This window comes from Tamandua tetradactyla, chromosome 20, assembly GCF_023851605.1.
Source record: "Tamandua tetradactyla isolate mTamTet1 chromosome 20, mTamTet1.pri, whole genome shotgun sequence".
In the NCBI taxonomy this organism is placed as follows: domain Eukaryota; kingdom Metazoa; phylum Chordata; class Mammalia; order Pilosa; family Myrmecophagidae; genus Tamandua; species Tamandua tetradactyla.
This window is the reverse complement of record NC_135346.1, coordinates 40,013,928-40,036,667: the sequence shown is the minus strand read 5'-3', so window position 1 is coordinate 40,036,667 and position 22,740 is coordinate 40,013,928. Positions and strand designations below refer to the sequence as shown.

General features: G+C 40.1%; 1 protein-coding gene and 1 long non-coding RNA gene across 10 annotated transcripts in view; one reads left to right on the top strand and one right to left on the bottom strand.

The window, feature by feature from the left end:
• The window catches only part of EBF1 (EBF transcription factor 1), a 387,329-nt gene that overhangs the window by 269,328 nt on the left and 95,261 nt on the right, over positions 1–22,740 (top strand). For 5 of the 9 annotated variants that reach the window (XM_077137553.1, XM_077137548.1, XM_077137550.1 and 2 more), the window contains exon 9: positions 20,129–20,262. In XM_077137553.1, coding sequence (XP_076993668.1) covers positions 20,129–20,262 — 134 coding nt within the window. The remainder of the gene's footprint in view (positions 1–20,128; positions 20,263–22,740) is intronic. The other 4 variants (XM_077137554.1, XM_077137549.1, XM_077137551.1 and 1 more) reach the window with 1 other exon arrangement.
• LOC143664048 (uncharacterized) lies at positions 6,675–9,112 on the bottom strand. The gene is made up of 2 exons (XR_013166282.1): positions 8,694–9,112; positions 6,675–7,064 (listed from the first exon to the last, which is right to left on the bottom strand). It is a non-coding gene; the product is annotated as an uncharacterized LOC143664048 (long non-coding RNA).

Here is a 22,740-nt window from a genome sequence, read left to right as displayed (position 1 = left end):
TCTCAACCTCCCTTTGGCATGCAATTATCCATGGTGCCCTGAATCGGAGCCATAGTCATACGGCTTCCTTCAGTCAACACCTCCTCCAGGAAGTGCCTTTGGAGAAGCAGGCCTTCTTCAGGGAAACAGGGAAATTCAGTTTTAATATAGCTTTTTCTTTGTCTCTTTCCAACCAAGGAACAAGGCATCCATCAGATAAACTTCAAATCGTTAATTTCTTCATTCATACTGAGCATCTTCTACGTGCCAGATGCCAAGCTAGGTGCAGAAGTACAAGGCAGATGCAGCCTCTGCCTTCATAGAATTTATGAAAAAGAGAGAAGAAAGCTGTTAAACAAAACGTGTGCATAACTGCTTAGAGAAATGCATACACAGGAGACCCTAAGAAGGGTAGTAGCGGTGAGGTGTCAGGGAAGCCTTCTCTGAGGAAATGATATTTATGCCAGAACTTGAATGATGAATGCTTTCATCATGCAGAGGGGCATACAAAATATTTCCAGACAGAGGGAACAGCATGTGCAGAGGCTGTTTTTGCATAGGTGAGGTCAGAGACCCCAAAGGAAACTGGGATGGCATGTGTTTCTCTGGCCAAGGGGCGAGCGGCAGGACACAAGATTGGGGTGGTGGCCGAGGGACAGAGCACGCAGGTGTGAGTGGGCTTGGCTGGTCAGGCTTGTCTTGGTGGCAACCATGAGAATGGTGTGGAGCTGAGCAGAACTTTGATGAACTTGGTTTCAATTACAGGGGCTCCTGGTGGCTCATGAAAGGGCAAGATTGCTCTGAGGTGGTTATAGCTGCCTTTCCCTGCTGGACTTTGGAAGCTCATCGGGGAGTTGGCTGTGGCTTGACGTTGTCCTCCTGATTTCTCCTGATTCAATTAATTAGTGCATGTGTTTCATATGGTAAAAAAAAAAAAAAAACAAACATTTCGAGAGTTCTTTTTCCAAATAGTTTTGGTTGGTTGATTCACTTTTTTGTCAACAGTTTAGAGAGAGTTTTCTTGTCTCTTGGTTTCTTTCTGAACTAGTGGAGTCCCTCACCTTTTTAAGGCTTTTAGAATGAAAGGCTGCTGCGTTATGTGCCCTGTGGAAATGGATGAGTGAAAACCAACTGAAACAAGAAAGGGAAACATATCCTTCCAAATTTCTCTCTCCTCTGCCACTATGGACAATGACTCGAGTCACAGCTTGTGCTGAGGGAAGAGCTGTTGAAGCATAGAAATTCGACCCCCTCATTTTACAGAGAAGGAAACTGGTCTAGAGGGGGCTGTGACCTCCCTACGTTCACTTGGCTTCTTTATGTCAAAATCTACTTAGTGATCTTTGCGCTCACCCATGGAATACTGGCCAAGTGTGACTGACACACTTGTACTGCTTCAGAGTCTGCAGGTGACATCAGATGTCGGAAGATCTGGAGCCTGCCTCTGCTGCGTTCTTGGCATTGCCTGTCTTTACAGTTCAGGATGGCCCAGTCCTGCCTCAGGTCTCTCTAAGACTCTGAGGATCATGCAAAAAAAATGTCGGTGAAATCATTCCAGTTTCCTGACAGAAGTGCACCTTCTATCATTAGGCGGAGTATAAGTGACACAGGGAAGCCCTGTGGAATGCCAGCTCCTAAAGTGACTGGTTTCCCTGCAAAGCTCCAGCCAGGCCCTCGTAGGGAAGAGCATGTTGGTGAAGAGTCTGGGTTAAGTAGAAAAATACAGCATCATCTTTTGTAACTGACAGTGGCGTATTACAACTTATCAATCGATTTTCTTCCTTGAAGAGGGAAGACAGATGCAGGAACAGAACATTAGGGTTAAGACTATCCAGATGTGTCATAAACTGGAACACTGAGGCTCCAGATTTTCAAGCATCAAATCAGGCCTTTTTCTTTTAGCAGTTGGGAAGATGCCTTTCGTCTTCCCTTGAAATAGAAAGGATGTGGCAACTGGTCAAGATAATGAACAAGGATGTAAGTGGAGACGGATTCTCAGTGTATCCCCTGAGAAATTCATAAAGCAGATACCAGAAATCTGAATGTGGGGTGCTTGGTAGCTAGCAGGCTCTCAGCTTCAGGTAGATGGAAGAGTTCATGAGCAACACGTAACTGCTAAGCAGATGATTTACGTTATTCTTACTTGAGTATGACATGGCCAACGGTACTGCAAACAAAGGAGAAATAGTGCCCAGACTAAACTGCTGTGCTTGATGGTGACCAGGTCAGGTAATAATATTTGTCATCTTCCTCCTCCTCATTATCACTGCTGCTGCTGCTGGTGGTGCTGCCTCTTTTATTTTCAGACGATCATCAGCTAACATTCAGGGAGCATTTTCTATGTGCATTTTACATGTATCATCTCATTAAATCCTCCTACAAATCTGATGAGATGTAACAATTATTATCACCATTTTACAAATGAGAAAACTGAAGTCTAGTGAAGGCCATAACTTATCCCAAATCCCAAAACTAATTAGAACTGGACCTGGGACTCCATCCCATGCCTGAATAACCACAAAGCTCTGAACAATTGCACTCCTAAGAATAATTACAATAAATGCTCATGGCAGCCTTACCATGCCAGGCACATAGTGCTACAGTCAGTCCATTGTAAAGATGAGGAAACTGAGGCTAAAGAGAGATTAAGTAACTTGCCCAGAGTCGTACAACAAGTAAGTAGTAGATTAGAGTGTAAACCAGAAAGCCTGACTCTGGAGGCTGAACTCTTAACTACTGCTCTCACACGTTGTATTATAATTCTTCCCCTCTTATCCCGTTGTTCTTATTTGTTTCTCAATACAAGATTGTAGACCTTTCAAAAGGTACTCCGGAGCATATCCTTTTAAAAAAGTGGAACATTTAAGTACGTTTACCTTATCGTACATTTTCTTTCAATAACCTGTTTTTTCCATGAAAACAACACTAGTCAAATAAAGAAAATGCTGATTTTATTTGATGGCTGGCTTAATATCTATGGGGACTGGCCAGATAAGAAGGGGGCTGGTACTATTTTATTTGCAAGAATGTTCTAGCTCATCTCCCTAAAAATCATTTGTGGACCATATGTACTCTCTGGTACTTGTAAAAAGTGGAGAAAAATGAGACCACGAGGAAACTGTGAGACTGTGAGTTAAGCAACTGCTAAGATACTAACTGTATCCTATTAAGATACTAAAGAGCTGCTCAGCTTCATGTTAGAAATAACATGGGAAACTGATATGGATTTAGGGAAGCTGTTTTCTTATGAGCTGCTTGACAAACCTGTAAACTGTGGGAAATTTACAGTATCTGATATTTTGTGTTACCAATGAAAGAATAAGCCATGCCTTTTATTTTAATAAGTACAAAGTTACTTTGTTACATAAGCCACACTTAAACTACCCTCACTTGAGAATTTCAGAGTTCAAAAAGTATAGGATTCACCTGAAGTGAATATGCAAATAAAAGATTTTATATACTGTTCATAAACCTTCTTAAAATGAGATATTTAGCAGCAGTGAACAGGAGTTGAGTTTAGAAGATTTTTGTTTGTTGGAATAGTTTCAAAGCTAAACATGCAGAAGTACAAGAGACAAAGCGCTACTGTTACACTTCATTGTGCAACCTCAAGTGGGTGCTTTGGTGTCTCTGGGCCTCAGTTTCCTCATCAATTAAGGGGGATTATTTAAATGCATAAGCAAAAACCACAAGTAGCATTCCAAAGTCATGTTCTCATAGCTATTATTGCTTAGGGCAAGACTAAATGTAAAGAAAAAGTAAGTTGAGCTAAACACAAATAATGAGAAAATAAGAGCATCAGGGGTACTTTAAGGCTGAAGTTTGGGAAACACAGTTTTAGAGGCTCAAGGGTTGGGAGAAGTAATAATTCTTTCAATTCACCGGGAAACATTAAGGACACTGGGGAACACATTTTTAGGACACTGGGAAACACAATTTTTTAAAAAGAGTCAAATGTTACTTTTTTTTTAGCCTTATAAAAAGCTAAAATAGGCAATATCCTAATAGGGTTTTAAAATCAAAACTTCTCCCAAGCTGTTAACTCTGTTTTTATTTTTTGAGCAAATAGTGTCTGCATGTCAGAGAGCAGAAATGAATTTGGAAAGGACGACTTGAGGAAAGGGAGAGAGGATCAGCCAGGGTCTACCCAGGCGGCATATTATGATAATATATACTGAACCAGCTGGACACTGAGCAAAGCTGACATTGTGTTGTCAGGGGCAGGATCGCCCATCAATTCCCGAGATAGGATTTGAGTTCAAATGACAAAAAGAGCAGCAACTATGTTGAAACTGATGTTGGGGGGGCGGGGGGGCAGAAACCAGCCAGGCCTAAAGACAGGAAGTCCTGGTACCTCCGGAAGGGGGTGGCTCTGTTTTCTCATCTGGCTGCTACCCTTCCTTCTAACCTTAACATCTGCCAGCGAGATCCACCTGGGTCTCTGCATGATTAGAGCTCATTGCAGGGGGAGCTTACGGGGGCTAATTTTAACCCAGAGAATCGAGGGCCTGCTGCTGGATAGGGCGCCAGATCAGCGTAGGAAACAGAGTCCACTTATCCACTGCTTAAGAAGCCCAGGGTGGGTGGAGCGGAGCTTGTTAACGGCTTGAAGCAGTTCTCAACTTTTTATGCAACTCTGTTTAGTCCCTTAATATCTTTTTTTTTCTCTCTATTATCGTTTTATTTCTTATTCTGTTGTCTTTTTATTTCTTTTCCTAAATCGATCCAAATGTACTAAGAAATGATGAATATGCAACTATGTGATGATATTAAGAATTACTGATTGTATATGTAGTCCCTTAATATCTTAACTCTGATGATTTCTCTTTAGTTCGTTAGCTTATTTGTTCACTCATTCGTCTAGTTAGCATGTATTTATTGATGGCCTCCAATTTTAGTACGGGAGGAATATAGAGCTGAACATGGTAGGAATAGTTGACATTATAAAGTTTGTCTTCCTGTGCGTATATGTATTTATGTGTTGATATTCAGCAAATAATTGCACATATAATTATTTTAGTTGCAATTATGGTAAATGTTATAAAGGAGACCCTGAGACCACTCCAAGAGTTTAAAACAAGTGGATTTAGTCAAATCTGAAGAACCAGGGAGACATTTAAAATTTAAAATGAGTACGAGGAGCATTTAGTCAAGCAAAGAAGAAAGAGCATTATAGGTGGAGTTGATAAAATGTATTCAAAGACCTGAGTGGGGAGAACATTAGAAGCTTGGAGGAGGGTTAAAATAGGGAAAGTGGTTGGGTCTGGGTCTGTTCTTGAGAAAATACATGTGGAAGTTTCCGGTAGGTTGGTTTCTCTGTGACTTGAGACATGGGGCTTACAGTCCTTTCTTAACTGCAGGTTAACAGAACTCATTGCCCATTAAAATAGTAGCTTTTGGACCAATATTCCTGGTGTCGATGACTTTAATGATAGTGACAGCAGCTACTGAGCACTCATGATGCATCAGGCTTGGTGCTAAGCATTTTGCATCATCTCTTTTAATGCTGTTAACAGCCACAGGGTGGTAGTACTATTATTATCTCCTTTTAACAAATGAGGGAAACTGAGGCCATCCATCAAGGAATTGGTTGTGGCCAGTCATAAAAAGAGTAGGGTTTTGTATCCACATAGTTGGCACAAGGTGGGTATCATCTCTGTTCTTTCCCACTGCTTAGTCAATGCCAGTGTCCTAACTTTGGACTTCAGTGGTAGAGAGAAATTATCCTGCTATTCAAGCTCGTAATATAATACCTGCTTCAACTGAAGCAAATTGACGACATTATTCAAAGGGAAATTTAAAAGCCAGATCTGTGCTAAATCCCAGGGGTAAGTTAGTTGGCATGTGCAATGATATACGGGAAGTTGCTTTTCTGGGTTACGATAAAAAATCCTGGTATCACGTCTCTCTATCGGGCACCTCATCTCGATCTCCCTGTGCCAGGCCTGCAACTTGAAATACTCAGTGGACAGAAATGAAACTTTATAGAAATTAGGTGATCATCATGTTATCAGATGAATATGATGCCATCAGTATGATTTTAGCATCCTCAGAAAAAAAAGAGATTTACCTGGAGGGGAGCAAGAGAAAGTTTGAGGCATGGATTGTAGGACAGTCACCCTTCTGCCAGCTTACCATAGGCAAGTTGGCTGGGAGATGACCTAGTAATTAAAACCCTGCTTCAATGTGTGTTGCTGGTCAGTCATAACAGAAGCATTGACATGGGAAACCAGACAGTAACCAGAGAAGGAAAAGAAAAGCGAAACACAAAAGTAACACTTTCAAGCCCACAGGCGCAGAAATAGATCTGAATGGACTGAATATGTATCTGACCACTAAGCATGAAAGTGGAACCCAAGTACTCATATATTTCTATCCCAATCTGTAAAATTAATCAATATTTTATATGCGAACGTATGCTCCTGTGTTGCTGGCTTATTTAATCAAAAGTTGCAATCAGCAGGGCACCCGTTAATCAAACCCACATTCTTTACCAGCAATTTTAGGGAGCCATGCAGCAGGGAACCCCGCAAGTAGGGGCACAGACAGTGTTGAGTCCGGGCCTCTTTGTAACACATCAGATTTTTTCATCAACTTTGGGACAAAGTGATAAGAATTTTAAGATACAGCACATTTAAAATAGAAACTTAGCAATACACATTGGCTCTTATTTAGAAGAATAATTAAAATTAAGGTGGTTGGTACAAGTCCGGAGCTTCATTTAATTTTTTAATATTCTTTACTTCTCTTCTGAGCAGAACTGGGGAAGCCAATACGTACTGGGCCCCTGCTACATGCCAGGCCTGTGGCAGGTGCTGTTAGTATGATGGGATGCATTACAGCAGTTCCAATGTATTTTATCATTTCTTGATAGAGGCAGAACATATTTCTTTTGTTAATTAGAGCAGTCTTTCTTTGTTTGAGAAGCTTCTGGCTGAATCATCAAACCAGCTTTGCTCTTCCAGTAACTATTATGTGCAACAAATCTATAAAGTCAGACCTCAGATTCTTCCACCTTGCTACTTTGGCAGAATCTTAGATGTTCTTCTTGATTTGGTTAGCTAAAGGTCTGTGGAATCCAATTCCTGTTGCGCAAAAGAAAAAAAAAAGACATTGGGGAAAATGTTTTTTAGGTACTATTTTAGGATAAATTGTTAATTAGTAAACTTCTATTATTTTCTTTAAGCTTGCAAAATTGTGTAATGAACACTATTGGGGTAGATACTGCAAGTTAAAGAGAACTTTTCTGCACTTAAAAATGTAAGTTCCTGTAGTGTTACAATCACTTATATTAGATGTTGGGACTCTGAGTGTGTGTTTAGCAGCCCAACTTGTAACAATTGAAAAGCTCCTAAGCCTGGAAGTGTGACAGTATTTTCAGTGTTCTTGTGTTTATATTGGCACCTGTGGTGTTATAGTAGGGTGCCAATTTTTGAACTTGGAAAAGAAGTTAGAAAGAGATTTTACTGTAATTTATATGTGGTTCTGATTCTTAAGGGGAAAATAAAATAACTTTACTTGGAAATAGACTAGTAATATTATGTAAAGTTAATGAATGCTCACCCTCTATCTTGGGAATAAGGAATTGCACAACTAAGATTTTATGGGATGTGGGCCGCATTTGCATGATTGCAGTGAATATTTTAGCCAAATTGAACAGAAATTTCAGATAAACCCTAAAAATTGAATGGTAGTTGGGTGTTTTTAATATTTGACTCTATGAAACTGGATTTTCAAAGGCTCGCATTCAAAACACAATTACATCATTTATAAAGTAGAGTTAAGAAAAACATCTGCTTGCCTCCTCCTCAGCGTTGATTTTAAGACTAATTTGAGATACTGAATTATACGGAAAGCCCTTTCAGAACTTAGCAATGCTAGTTAATTGTCAGGTACCGGTTAGGTGGGGAGTACCGTCTATAGAGTATGTGAATGAATGAAGGTCCCTGCCTGCAAGGGGTGTGTTGACCAGTTGGTTCGATTTGCATCCATGTCTACATGCCTGGCTGTTCACATACACATATCAAGATAAAAGTTCAAGGAAAAACACAGCAAGTGCAAAATGAATGGGAAAGACAGGAAGTAATTCTTTGAAGGGTTAGCATTTTGTCGACTGGGATAGAAACAAATAACTTTACATGGAAGTGTGGTCATTTTGGTAAACTGCTGTTTGGCTGAATGGAAATGAGTGGTATCATCCTCCCCCAAAAAGAAATAATGGGAACGTGTGAAGCGTGTTTGGAGACAGTGGATTTGGAGAACTTGTCAGCCTCATTATCATTTTTTTCTTCCCCACCTTCATCCTCTTCCCCTACAGCTCCTCCTCCTCCTCATCTCACATTGATTCCTCACTGTGCACTGTGCTCTTTGCGTAGATTACTTCATTTAAACCTCCAGTAGCCTCACTGGGGGTGGGGGTGGAGGATTTCTTATGATTACCTCTGGTTGAAGTGGTAGAAACCAAGGCTAAAGAAAAGTTTAAAAGTTTGTTCAGACTAGTTCTTGGTGATGCTGGAATTTGAGCCGAGGCCTCCTGCGTCCAGACCTGATGTTCTTAACTGCTGCCCAGTCCTGCCGCCAGGTTGAGGTGAGGGGGGAAGTGAGGTGGGAAAGGGATACTCGGTCGATTATTGAGGGCTTCACAAGCCAGGTTTAGGAGAGGGGACTTGATTTCTACAAGGAAACGACAGAAAACTTTTGAGCAGGGCACTCACATTTTGGAAACTGGTATCCGAGGGAGCTTAATCTGGGTTGTTTTGGTATGTAGACTGGACTTTGCACATAACTAATCACATGGTAGAAATGAATCTCAAGTGTGAGTGTTTGCTTTTCATAGACCGGATGGAACGTCCAGACCCCAAAGAGTAGTTGTTGAGGAAATTGAGTCAGTATAGCATGGAGTTCAAACGGAAGTGGAGTTCCCTCTCTTCTTTGCTCTTCTCGTCTGGATAAGTTCGATGATACACATTCCGGTGCCTGTGACGTCATAGATCATCACCACGGAAACATCTGTGCTATAACAAACACTGGATTGCGGCATCTCTGAATGTGTCAGGGAGGAGAGGAAACTGGCTAACGATGATAAGGCTCAGAATAATAAAAGTTCACTCAAATATGTTAGCAGTCAATTGCAGCTCCAGTTGTGAAGAGAAATACAAGCAGAACTATTTTGAAAAGCGTAGAGCAAGAGTTGTGCATTAATAAAGTTGGGCAAGGTTGATTTTGAGATGCTGCTCATACTCAAAGCATGCTTTCTTTCAAAAGTCACTACCTATGCTGTCTTGCATGATGACAGTAGAAATCCTTCAGGGGCACCGACCTTGTTTTCCAAGCTGCTTATAGGAGAATCTTCTAGGAAGACTAGATGGGGACTTACATATTCTGGGAGAGGCTTTAAAAATCAGAAGCAGAATTGGTGATGCTTATGGTTTTTATTTATTGTTTGGTGAGTGAATGGTAGTATTAGTTGCGTGGCTGCTGAAATTAATCATTAAAAGATGTTGTCTGGCCCTCTGAAGATTTACATACACTTTTGAATCATGGGTTGGATCGCGCACTCAGCCATATTTAAGTGTGATTTGCCGAGAGGTGCTTCAAGAATTTATATATTCATTTCTGACAGTTAAAAATAAAGAGATTTTAAATGAAAATCTCCATATGCGCATTCCTTTTATAAATGGAAAAGCTGGTCGTGTTGTATCCTCAGTTCTCGGACGACAACGGTAGTTGAAGCTGAGCAGTGACCGTCCCGTCAGTTAGCTATGATCGCTGCCACTCAAGTTGCATTGCACCCCGTCCATTTTGTTCACTTACCTTCCTGCTCTACCCTGTGGGCATTTGATTTTGTGATCCCTCTTGGCGGGATGAGAGATTAAATGTGCCCAGCACTGTCCTGGTACATGAAGGGCACCCTGTAAGTGGCAGCTCTGATGAGTCCTTCTCAATTACAGGCTCAGTTATTTAAACTTGATCCTTAGATCAGTGCTGGCTGGTATGATGGAACTGTTACTGAAATGATGGAATGTTCTGTCCAATATGATAATCACCAGCCACATGGGGCTATTGAAATGTATACTTGTAAATGTGGCTAGTGTGATGGAGAAGATACACTTTTATTTATATTTTATTTTAATTAATGAAAATTTAAATAGAAGTGGCCATATATGGCTAGTGGCTACTGCATTGGACAGAGCAGATTTACATAATAGGATTGAACATGGGGCTGGTGTGCTCGCTTAGGATGCAGTGTGAATAATAGACACTAGGATTGTGTGTGTGAGCCTGTCCATTTTACAAGAGATAACTTAGTGGGCTTTACAACATAACTTCCAGAAAGAGGACCGCCCCTTCATACTGGGCTTGAATTCCTGTCAATTTAAAGAGCAAAAGGCATGCATTTCAAGGTATGTGTATGTACAGTCTCACCAATAAGCATCAGTCCTCTTAAGCCCGAGAAGTTTTGCTGCTTTCTATCCTCTGACTGTCCAGTTATGAGTACTACTTAAATAACAGGACCTGTGTGTAGACAAACACAAATTATTTGATGAGCTGCTCGTCCCCAATTTCCATGATGGCAGAGAGCAGTGAGTTAAGACAAGTGCGGGCCTTGGGGGACAGACGGAGCCGTGCTAACAGCTAGAGGGACTCAGTTTTCTTAGGGCTGAGGTTCTGCTGGCTGCCGCCTTTTGTGGTTTCCATCGCAAGCACACATTGGGCACGCCCAAAGATCATGTTGCCATAAACTAGCCTCAAAGCAGGAGTTTGAAAAATCCCTCTTTCGTGCAACTTACCCATTCATTTGTACGTTATTTGCCTGGGAAGTTTCTGACACTAATCTGCTTTGCTTAGCCCAGGCGGTCAGATCCCTCCCTTTTCCTTTGTCACAAAGTTGGAAATCCCAGAACCATCTACCAAGCAACTCACAGGCCTTGTTCTAGACCAACTTTTCCAGCTGATAAATGTATAACTTTCCTGCTTCTCGGGATGAATGCATAGGAGGGTAAAACAAATGTCAGCCTGTTTTATTCAAGGCGGAGCTTTAAATAATGGCCACTCCCCAGTCCTCCCCCCTCAAAAAAGGCTTCTTTAAAAATTGAGAAAAACTAATGAAAACGCTGGAAAAGTTTGTTGTAGCTAATTTTATCAGACGATGACTAATACCAACCCTCTTGTAATGAAAAGTAAGAACAAACACAAGTGTATCTCTTATGCTTGATCTTTCATCCCATTGGAATTACTTATCTATTCTTACCATCAGATTCTGCTGAGAGGATGCCATAGCTTACAGTTTTTTCTCTTTGTGTGCAAACATCAATGTGAATCCCTGTTATGCGTGTGAGTTGAGTAAGTCCTAAAATTCAACAGGAAGAGAAAGACAAAACTCTCTAACCAGAAAAGTGGATCCTCCATACTTTAAGATTTCTTTTTTAGCAAAAGTCTTAAGTTCTTTGTAAAAATGTTTTCTAGAAAAAGGCCATGCCGATAGCAACTGAGACTAACTAATGCAATTTTAGATTATCTACATGCATCTGTATTTTATGCTGAATTTAATCCTGTTCCCAGACACAAGGAGGTTAAAAATTCATATTCAGATAAGGAAAGGCAAACCTTGGCGAACAGATGGAGCAGAGTTCAGCATAAAGGTTTAATCCTATCAGGGCGATTCCTGTATGGCCATCTGGATAATCCGATGCACACATTCAAGGCCTGTTAAAAATGCGACTCCAGCCAAGATTAACGTCACAGATTTTCCACTAGACTTGGTCATATTTGACTTTATGATTTTCCAGACCTAGCGAGATTGCTTGTGAATAAAGACTTGGGTATTCCTTGAAGATGCAGTTATATATTTTTTTAACCTATAGTATTATTTCTTCTCTTTTACAATATTGAGTGTCCATTTTTGGAAGGTATTTTTATTTCTCTTTCTTCCTGGCTTTCATTTCTTGAACAGTCCTTACAACAGGATAATAAGGAAAATTAGGCTAAAAATAATTTGGTTCCTGAAAGTTCTCTTTGGCAGGGAGAAAGGAATTTTTACTTATTGTATAATCAGAAACAAGTGAATTTACTATTGTTGCAACAAATAATCACAATTGAGTCCATGAATAAATCATTTTGAAGATTCTCCCATCCTCCATGACAATTTTTCCCCCTTGCTTTGCAATGGAGTGGCTGACAATTATAGAACAAAAGGAAAAAAAAATGTAATAAGAATTGATGGCACTATTTGTCTTTAGCTGCTTTAGGATTAATATTGTGCACAGCTTAATTTTGGATTTGGCAGATCAAACATCATGTGGAAAATAGTGCATCCATAGCTCCTTGAGTTATAAAATTCTGAGCTTCTGCAGTGTATTTAGCAAACAAAGTTTTGCATATTATGAAACAATGCTGTGTTGGTTGTCATTAAATCAAAAAGCCTTCAATAAGACTTTCAAGAGCAATTTAGAAGTTACAGGTACATCAAAATGTCAAGATTTTTCACTGCTAAACTGTTAAAATCACCCTGTGTAGTGAACCTGTGCAGATTTCTGGATCTCAGATAGACAAACTCAGAAATCTAAAAGCATTTTTCTGGGAATGTTTGAATTACAATGGTTGCACCAGGATTTCTGTTTTTCCCTTGCTCAGGTGCTATGTCCACTGATTGTTGAGGAATTTTGCTAATGTAGAATAGAATAAGGAAGCTGCTAAATGAACAGAAAGTAGATACAATTTGGCTTGGTCTATAATTAGCAAATCCCATAGTTTGAGACTTGCACTCCACGGCGCTCTGCTGAGCGGATATCACCGTCGGGTTAGCCTGTCGTAATGCAGACCATCATTGGAGCTACATTTCCATCTAGTGACAATGGATTTTTCCTTTCTCATTTTCTGTGAGAGCCATTAATGTTGTCAAAGCAAAAGGCTTTCTTGCCAAATGAAGTTACTTTGGAATAAAGGATGAAAAACACTTGAAATTCTCAGTCTCCTCATTTAATATTTAAAAGGTTTAATTGCATCTGGTGTTGAGAAATCTCTGTATCATGGGTTACATTTCTTTTCAAAGTGACAAACACACCCATGTGCATGTGTGCACACACACAGACTCTCTTACATATAGGCTGATAGACAGGGCAATAAATACAGACCAATAGCAAACCAAGCCAACAAAAATCCTAATAAACCAATAAAATGCATAACTGCATAAAGCAATTATTGAAGAACATAAAGGAAGGAAGAAACAAATCTCTAGGAACTCAAGTTAAAGCAGGAACACGAGTGGTATAAAGGCCTTGTGTGAGGAAACGGTCATTTTAAATTAATTAATTAATTTAATCGGCTGGCTATGAGTGTGTAGTGATGTTAGCCTTCTGCAAATGGTGTCTACATACTCTGGGGGCTGTAGTTGAGGTCGAAATTCTAACTGCTTTCTGTTCACTAGCTACTAACCCTCAGGATCAAAGTAGGCCAGTTTTGGTGCTACCGAGCTTTGAGTGGTCAGGAAAATCATCATTTCACTCAAACAGTAAGAACAACTGTTTGGATTTACAGGGAGAGGCGTCTTCCGTAGGTTGCATCCAACAAGGGAGCACTTTGTGTCCCCATCAGTCTCTGGAACAAGGTTGCTCCCAAACACAACATCACCAAAATCAAGTCGAGAAAAGGGAGAACAACCCGAGATTTTATGAGGTCACAAGTATCCTGCAGACATGAGCTGAATTCATAGGCTTCACTACATTTTTTGCCAAGTCTCAGTAATTTGGGACAATAACATGAAAGTCAATTCCTCATTTTTGAAAAGTTTCCCATTAATATTCATTTCAGGCAAATGCGATCTTTAAAAACTCACTGTCCTTTATAGAGACTGATGTCAAATTCACCTACTTTGTAAGTTTAACTGGATATCTTAGCAAGTAGCTGACATGGAAGTTCCTCAGAAAGGTTTACAATAACCTGTATAATCTGGTATGAGTAAGGTATAGGTTATTCTAGTAAATTAGTAAATTCTGGCTAATAAGGAACTGATGATAATTAAAGCAGCAGCTGACACACCGGTGGGTCTGGCTACATAGCAAAATAATAAAACAAAAGTAGGCACTTTCTGTCAATTTTTCCTGAAGTCCAGGAGATGGGCACCCACATGGAAACTGTAGAATTCGAGTGACTGCTTCAAGGTCATACTAAGTGGTAGATGTGGAATTCAAACAGCTGAGGCTCCTGCTCATTTTCAAATATTAGAATTCCCTTAATGTTAAAATCAACTTAAGACAACTGTGTCCTTCTCTCTTGACTCAGAGGCTAGTAGCGCTTCTGCTGGCATCTGACAGAATCGCCACTGTAAACCTCAGTTATCTGCTCTGTTGCAATGCTCATTAATAGAGAGTTCTGCTTAATAGAATGCAAAAAAAAAAAGAAAAGCTTACATCTTTTCATATAGCATACACAAAGGGAATGGAAAAGAACTTTTATTTCCACTATAGTGGAATTTCATCTTGAGAGTCAAGAATTAGATCGGAACACTTCTAAATTTGCATATTTTACTAACTGACAGAGTATTATTTCCCAAGTGTATTTAAATCCAGGATTGGGGTTGTGAAGGACAAACAATGCATTTCTGGTTAAATTTCCGTAACGGGGCATCGACCATTAGAAAAGCCTTGTTTCTGGAATAAAAGATGATAAATGCTAAAGCCGGGTCATCCCTACGACAACCCCAAACAAGTGAGGTATTGATCACAGCACAAAGAGATTTCAGAGGCAAAAGTAAGAGCAGCCCCAGGACCCCGCTGATAGCTGCACACACCACTAATTCACCTCAATGGGCAGGCACCTCTGAGCTCAATTAACCCTTATTCCTAAGGCCACCCATAAACCCCGAGGTAAACATGGCTCTCCTGGCCCTTGCTTTCTAGCAATGAAATAGATCATTTCTATTGGAGGCCTAGGCGCGATTCCAGCTTATAAAGTCACCTTGCTTAATGAAGAGCCTGATGCTTCTGGTGTGAGTGTGCAGGCACTTGAATCATGTCACATTGATTCTGTAAATCAGAACATTTTAAACCGCTGAGGGCATCCGTGATTTCTTCCGTCTTCTGCAGCTATTTGAAGGAAATACAGATGCTCTGGATATAGAGCGGGTGAAAGCAAATGTCCCCTGGTGCAATTGTCTGCACACAGAACATTAGTTCTTAGTTATGTGCTGGAGGCTGAACGATTTCTTTCTTTTTTCTTTTCGTATCATTTTTTTTTTCTTTCTTCCCTCTCTCTTCGTTCTCACCACAACCATTGTTTAGAGGCAAATTGGAAATCTGGTAATTAGGCCCTGACTCACGATGTAGTATTAGAGTCCCGAGCCAAAGTTCAACACCCTGAAATGAAATTTAAACCAATTAATCTGTTAGATTTTTATCACTTGTCCGTGTTTTCTCAGCAATTCCCCCAGCACGTGGCCTTTGATCAACTCTCATACAAACGCTGAAATGTGTGCCTGCTGCTAGCAAGATGGAAATGACATTAACATGGTGCTCATAAAACAATCAGAGCAGAGAAGCCCTCAAACAGGCAGGGCAAAGTAATATTTAATAAAAGCACACACATAATCTTCAGAATTAGCATTTTGTGCCTTGCAGTACCTTTGGGAGAAGAGCTTTTATTTGTGGAGTGATCATTATTATAACAAAGAAGAGCTACCTAATAATTTCCACTTTAACTCTGCAATGTGCCATGAGCATTTCAGAGCCATTATGCTAAACTGTGGTGGGTAATCATGTTATTGTCATAGTTGAGGGAAGGGAAATCTCCTCTACTTTAGTGGCTGGGGCAGGGGATAAAAGAAGCAACAACAACAACAAAAAACAAACTTTTATTTTTAACGATCATTTAACCCAGGAATTAGGTTGCTAACCTTGTGGATACTTCGAGAGAGAAAGGCTGTTTTCATTAATCAAATCAAGAACTTGCTGCCAATGGTGGTTTTGTATATAAATATCACCCTTCACCACCCCAGTTCCAGAATCTTCTCTCAGAAACTGATTATGACATCTCTGGGCAGGACTGAACACTTCTGTAAGTCTTTTCACTCTCAAATTCCGCTGAGCCATCCTCTATGACGATTAAAAGCTATCTTTCATCATCTTCCCTCTACTTCTCTCTGAATATGGAGTGAAAGAAAAGCAAGTGCTGCTAGCTGGGATGCTGTCTGAGCTTCCTCAGAGAAAACGTATCCGTAAAGAAGAGAGGAGAGGCTCAGGGTCTGTTGTCAGCACTCCCGGTTTTCTTTTCTCTTTTTTATGTTTTAAAGTTAGTGTCAATTTTCTCTAAAAATTACATCTATTATCTCTCGCACAATTAAATATCCTGCTCTTTTCTACTGTTGTAACATATTACCTTAACACATACATATTAAAAAAATTCAAACCTTACTGATGTCCACAGAGTAAAAGTTAATAGTCTCTCTTCTTCCTCAACCCCACTCTAGTCACATTCCCTTCCACAGGACCCACTGGGAACAGTTGGTAAATATCCTTCTAGACCTTTGTCTGTCATACCTGTTCATACACAACCACACACATACACACACACACACAGAGTCATGCACATACAGGCTCATACATGTCTTTTTTTTTTAATAGGGTCACACTATTTATTAGTTTACAAATTGCTTTTTTTCACTTACTAACATACGTTTTAGAATTTTTCCCCATTCATTTTAATGACACTTCATACTTTATTTAACCGCTCCCCTGTGAAACTCTAGGGGGACATCTAGACTGTTGAATGTTGTGCTCTCAATATACTTTGAACATTTTTGTGCCTGTTGTTTTGGTCACAGGTGCAAGTATTTCCCGGTCTGATTTTTAGTTTGGCAAATCTGTTTGTGACTCTAGGGTAAAAATATAAAATGGCAGCTTATGAATTGAATCAGCCCATAAATATTTTGATTGGCCTACCCTTTTCGTAAAATGTTGAATTGCTTGCCAGTATTTAAAGATTGAGAAATTTCATGTAGAAATCTGGCTTCCCGGCTTCTTTTGAAGGATTGGAAGGCCAGACCACTGGGCCCACATTTGCGGGAAGTGAGAGCAGCTCGAGTGGAGTGGCGGGTGCTGCCTTTAGACGAGGCCTGAGTTCTGCAATCGGCCTGCGTCTCTCTTATTTCCCATTGCTTCCCCAATTCTGAGTGTCATTGGCCATTCATTTCATGCTTGTTCTGAGACCCTGAGCTGCTGTACTCATTTGTGTTTCTTGTCTTGGCCCATATGGAAGTGTCAGTTCTTGATATCTGCCCTTATGTCTGACCCCTCTAGTTAGTCACAGCGTCTTCCAACTTGTGTTATTGGCACTTTGGAGTTCCTCATTTGGGGAGACCATCTCATGCACTACAGGATACTTAGCATCCTTGCCTTCCAGGTACTAAAGGCTAATAGCATCCCCTCCCTACCCCGTTTTCTCAGTGGGACAGCTCATAATTCTTCTACATATTTTCCAAACTTACCAGTGGGAAAGTACCCAGAGCTTCCTCTCAAGGCTGATATGATGTAGCAGATGTATAGGAGCAGCTTTAGAACTCTTTGAGGTCTAAACTTTGGGTGAACTGCTTGGCTTACCTGTTCTAAGCATGGCGAGCAGTCTCCAGGCAGGGAGGGAAGATGGTGTTGAGTGTGGAGGTAGAATGGATTGAGGAGTGTGCCATTTCTTTCCTGAGTTACTTTCTTCAAAGTTATTTTCTCCAAAAGACTAAGTTGGTGTCACATATTGTCTCCCTACCAGGTTACCTTTGGAAACTTCATGTCCTTTCTTGCCCCTGATTAGTGGACATATTGATTTATTTCTGGATGGTGCTCACAGAATTTGAAAATATTACCATTTTCCTTGGGAAATGTTTGAAAACACACATGCACATACATACCTACATGCCTTCTATATCTATAAACAGAAAAAATGGAGAACAAAGGGAAGGAGTCAAGTCTAGAACCAGCAGGCCTTGATCATATTTTCATAATGTCTTGACTATTGGAGTGTCTTTTAAAGCCATGTAAGCCCACCCTTCTGCCTCCTTGTGGGCAATGGTGAGAAGGCCTGCGTGTTTAAAATGGACTATCGCTAATAGTACAGTTATGAAAATGTGCTTACCTCAATTGTACAAATGTACCGCACCAATACAAGATGTTAGTATTAGGGTGGTATGTGGGGATCTTGTATTTTATGCATGATTGTTTTGTAAGTTCACAACTTCTCAATTAAAAAATATATAAAAATAAAAAGAAATCCCAAAGTTAATACAAATAATAAATAGCAACCCCATTATGTGGTTTGCGTAGGTACTCAAAGGGTCGTAGAGTTTAATGATACCATTGGGTTTCATACTTTGCCATCAAGCTGTACTCTCTCCAGACTGGTTTCCAATATCCCATTCTCAGATGTATCCAAGAATCTAGCAACACTTTTTCTGTTCTGCTCTAGCAACCAAATATATTGAGTGAGGAATTAAGTGCAGTATTAACATTTTGGGAGATTCACTAAAGTGTTTCCAAACTGCTTACATTGTGAAAATCTTAACATAGTTTTCAAATGCACTCTATTTTTCTTTAGTTTGCTTAAAATGTGTCACATTTTATCATTGGTTTGGAAATACTCCATTATGCATTTAAATATTTTTACTATTAAAGTGCTAATTGTTTAAGAAAAAGTCCTAAATCTAGGACATATTGAGAACAATCATTGTATGTGCTAAAAATTGGGCAAGAATTTTCAAGTCATGAATTGTTTTCATTTTCTTGATTAATTATTTTGTTTTTGGGAGAAAGTGGAGGACCGAAAAGTCATCTGAACTGACCAGTTTTAGTTGTAAATGTATTGCTGTGAGTTCAGCCAACATGAAATGTTTGGTTTGGATATTTCCAAACTTCCCTGTGCAATTTTATAATATTAATTTGAGTCAAAATCAAGTACATTTTCCTTGTTTGTATGGTGGCATGTTAACAATGGTCCCACTGGGTTGGGTTTAATATTTTTTTTTCTTCTTGCAAAAGTTAAAGCATGATATTTTGCCAAATTTGACAAAGTGCAATAATTTTTTGCCAGTTTTTTCCCCTGTTAATATTAGCTGGTGCTCTCATTGCCTTCAATACTTAGAATGACAGTCTTGGATACTTAATAGACTTTTAATAAAGAGGAGGGTCTTGTTTTCTATCCTTGCATGATAATTCTCATTTTAGAACTTTGTCTTGTTGCTGTTCCTAAAAGTAATCATGAGAACAGCAGCGTGGCAGTGTGGAGTTAAAACTTCTTGGTGGCCCAAAGGTGTTCTCTGATAGATGTCGAAGACGTAGTCCAACATTACATTTATACCCCAGCAATTCTGTTGAAAGCATGTCATTCTCATCAGTGCATGCTACCTCCACTCTGTTTAAAATCACAGTCCTTACAAATGATATTTCATCTCCAAGGGCCATTTGGAAAAAGAAGAGATATGAAATTTTGGAAAAGTCAGTTCTAGGGTTTTACACCTGGGGAAAGACAGCAAATCAGGGACAAGTGAATGGCTCTGTGGTTCAGTCCTGACTCACTTGTTTAGTTACGTAAGTTCATCCTGAGAGATCTGCATTCTTTGCATCTGTGAAATGGGACCCATGACATTTATTGGAAAATTTTAATGACTTTTAATGACGGATGTTGCTGTATCAGGGTTATGGACAAAAGGCATGGAGTAAGCGTAATTTCCTGCCCCAGCCTCCTCTCTTTCTTAGCTTCCCATTGGACAGAAATGTTTATGTAAAAACATGTGAGATTTCTTTTCAGGAATTATGTTTATTCCCAAAGGAAACATACAGATTTTCCAGCATGTTCCAAAAAGACACCCATTTTTTTAATCTTTAGCATTTCATAAATTAAAATATACTTTAGTGTTGTATAAGGTTTCAGGTTGGATAGAGATTTGGGGGAAATATAGGTATTTTTGATGGAAACAATGGGAATACTTTTTGAAACTGAAATCGCACCCTTAGGTTTCAGGTCCTAAGGCAGCTAGAAAATGCTGAGATCTTGAGGGACTTTGTGTTAGTGAAAAAAGATAAAAGATTTTTTTTTCTTTTTCTCAAGTCTCCCGTCATTAAAGTTTGGTTCTAATAGCAGACTCCTTCTCTTTTTCATGTGTGTGGAAAAGCAGCTACTCCCTGTATCAAAGCCATCAGCCCGAGTGAAGGATGGACGACGGGAGGCGCCACTGTGATCATCATAGGGGACAATTTCTTTGATGGGTTACAGGTCATATTCGGTACCATGCTGGTCTGGAGTGAGGTAGGTGTTGTCTGAACATTAATATCTAATAGTTTGGTTTAGTTGAGGGTACTGTCTACACCAGAATTTCTATTAGAGTATGTAGAATTTAGCCGTGCCACTCTGGGTGGGCGAGCTCCAGTCTACAGAACTCTGAGAAACTAAGAAAAATGGGTTGGGTTTACCAAGGGGCAATACTTTCTACTGGAATAACTTCCACCCTTTGCCACCAATGCATCAGGAGAGCTTCCGTGCTTTAATTTATCCTTTTGGCTTTGCCATGGCATGAGGGTCTTCTTGAACATGGGGAATGGAAAGGAGATGCGAAGTGCCATTTAAACTTTAGCAAGGCAGTAACCTGTGGATACTCCATATGGAGTTTACTGTTGGCGGATCTTTAAGAAACACCACTCAAATGATTGCGATATTCCAGGTGTAGATGGTTCTGCAGTAAGTCAAGGCTTTTCATCAGACAGTAAATGACTTGCTGTGGGATCCTAGAAGAAGCCAGGCCTCTTTCCAGCCCCAAGATTTTTCAGCTCTCAGCCATCTTAGAGTGTGGAGCACAACATATGCAAATGCCTATTTGTGCAGTGCTTTCCAAGCACTGTGATCATTATTTTAACCTGCCAGTTGACGTCTGGCAATAATCAGTGTTAGTTCAAGATTACAAACAATAAACATCACCATTATATAGATGCTGTGGCAAACTTTGCATATGCTTTCTAAACAGTGAGCCTAGAATTTCAACCAAGAAGTCCAGAGCCCTTCTCTTTCACCTGACTGGACTTAAGAATAAAAAACAACGGTAAGGTTAAAAGTCAACACAGTACTCATTTAGTCTTCTTATTTTATAAGTAATTATATTAATCACTAAATTTTACTGAGCCCTTGCTATATGTTAGACACTGTGCTGAGCTCTTGACGATTATCTCAATCTTCTCACAACCATATGAGGTTGTGAGGCTGCTAGCACCTGTCTCTTCTTGATAAAGATACTAAGGCCAAGAGATAATGAGAAAACAGCCAAGCAAAACCCAGGGAGTTTCAGAGATGTATAGGTGGCCACATAATGAAGTCGGTAGCAGAACTGGGGCTAGAACTTTCTCTTTCTAGTTACGCTCTTGTTATACCACAGTTTAGCCATCTAGATATTTTATTTGTGTTTTCTCTTCAGAGGGACCATGGAAATGAACAGAGAACTAAGATTGTAGTATTTGGGTATGTTTATCTTTCCAAAGCATAGTCTATTCTTTTTTTAAAGCCTTCATGAACCCTTCTCACTGCCAGTAACCCACTCAGACAAGCCCCTTGCCAGCTCGTGCTACTGCTGTCTGTATTTCCCATGCAGCCAAGAGCAGTGTGCGTTTGGCCTAAGAATCAAAGCTCTCATAAAGCTGAATCATAATAAACGGACTTCTCTGTCCACCCAATTCGTTTTTGTCCAAGTGGGAAGATGCCAGGCATGAAAGGTGAACTGAGCTCCCCGCTGCCAGATGCACCCCATTCTTAGTGGAAATTACTGGCTTGTAGATGAATAGCATCAGGTAGATGGTATATTTTGCTGCCAGCCCTATGTTTTCATCTCTGATCTCTTGGCAACATATTTGGGTCTTGTGGACGATATCTTCATCACTTCCTATCTCTCTTTCTGTTGCTTATTGTGGAATTCAGAATAGGGGAAGGATGAGAACAAAGTATTGACTCCTTGCTTCATGTCATTGCAGTCAAAGTGAGGCCTTGAGTAGTGGATCTCATAATGTGAGACGGCAGTAGGTCCTATTGCCCCTGTGAGAATAAAGTGGGTTAGCCTGAAGCTTTCCTTAGAGCTCTGGTGTCTGAGCTGCTGTAGGCGACACTGGGAATGGAATAAGGACTTGGGCACCCTAGGAAATCCCTCATTTGCACTTCCACCTTGTCCCTAGTCAATCTCACTCTGTTTCCTCTCAGTCCCGCACTTTCTCACCCTCTTTCAGGAACAGGTGGGGGAGTTTGAAATCTAGCTTTACCCAAATTGCTTTTAAGGATCTATTTCCATATGACAAAATCGAAGCATGTCACAAAAAGGAAAAACCCATCAAAGCAATGTTTTTGTCCTGCTCTCTCCTCCTCCCACATCTCTCCCTCCACTGCCGTGGCCACTTCTTTTCACCGTGGTCAGGTGGGCCCAGCCAGGAGGTGGAGATAGGGGGACACATGCGACTTATTTGCCTACACCTCCCTCCCGAACTACTCGCATTTGTGGATATGTCATGAATGAACTATGGCCTTTTTCTGGTGGAAACGTACCAAGCAGTTTCCCAAAATATGGGAGCAGATATTCTTTTAGAATAAATAAATCCCCTGCAGCGTTAGCAGTGGGGTATCTGGGACAGAGGATTTTAATTTGGGCTGGAGAATAATAATCTTGATCTGCAGAAAAATGAGTCTTGGCGGAGGTGAATCTTCTTGCTAATATTCCAAGCCATTTATATATTTATAAGTGTTTGTATGTATAGG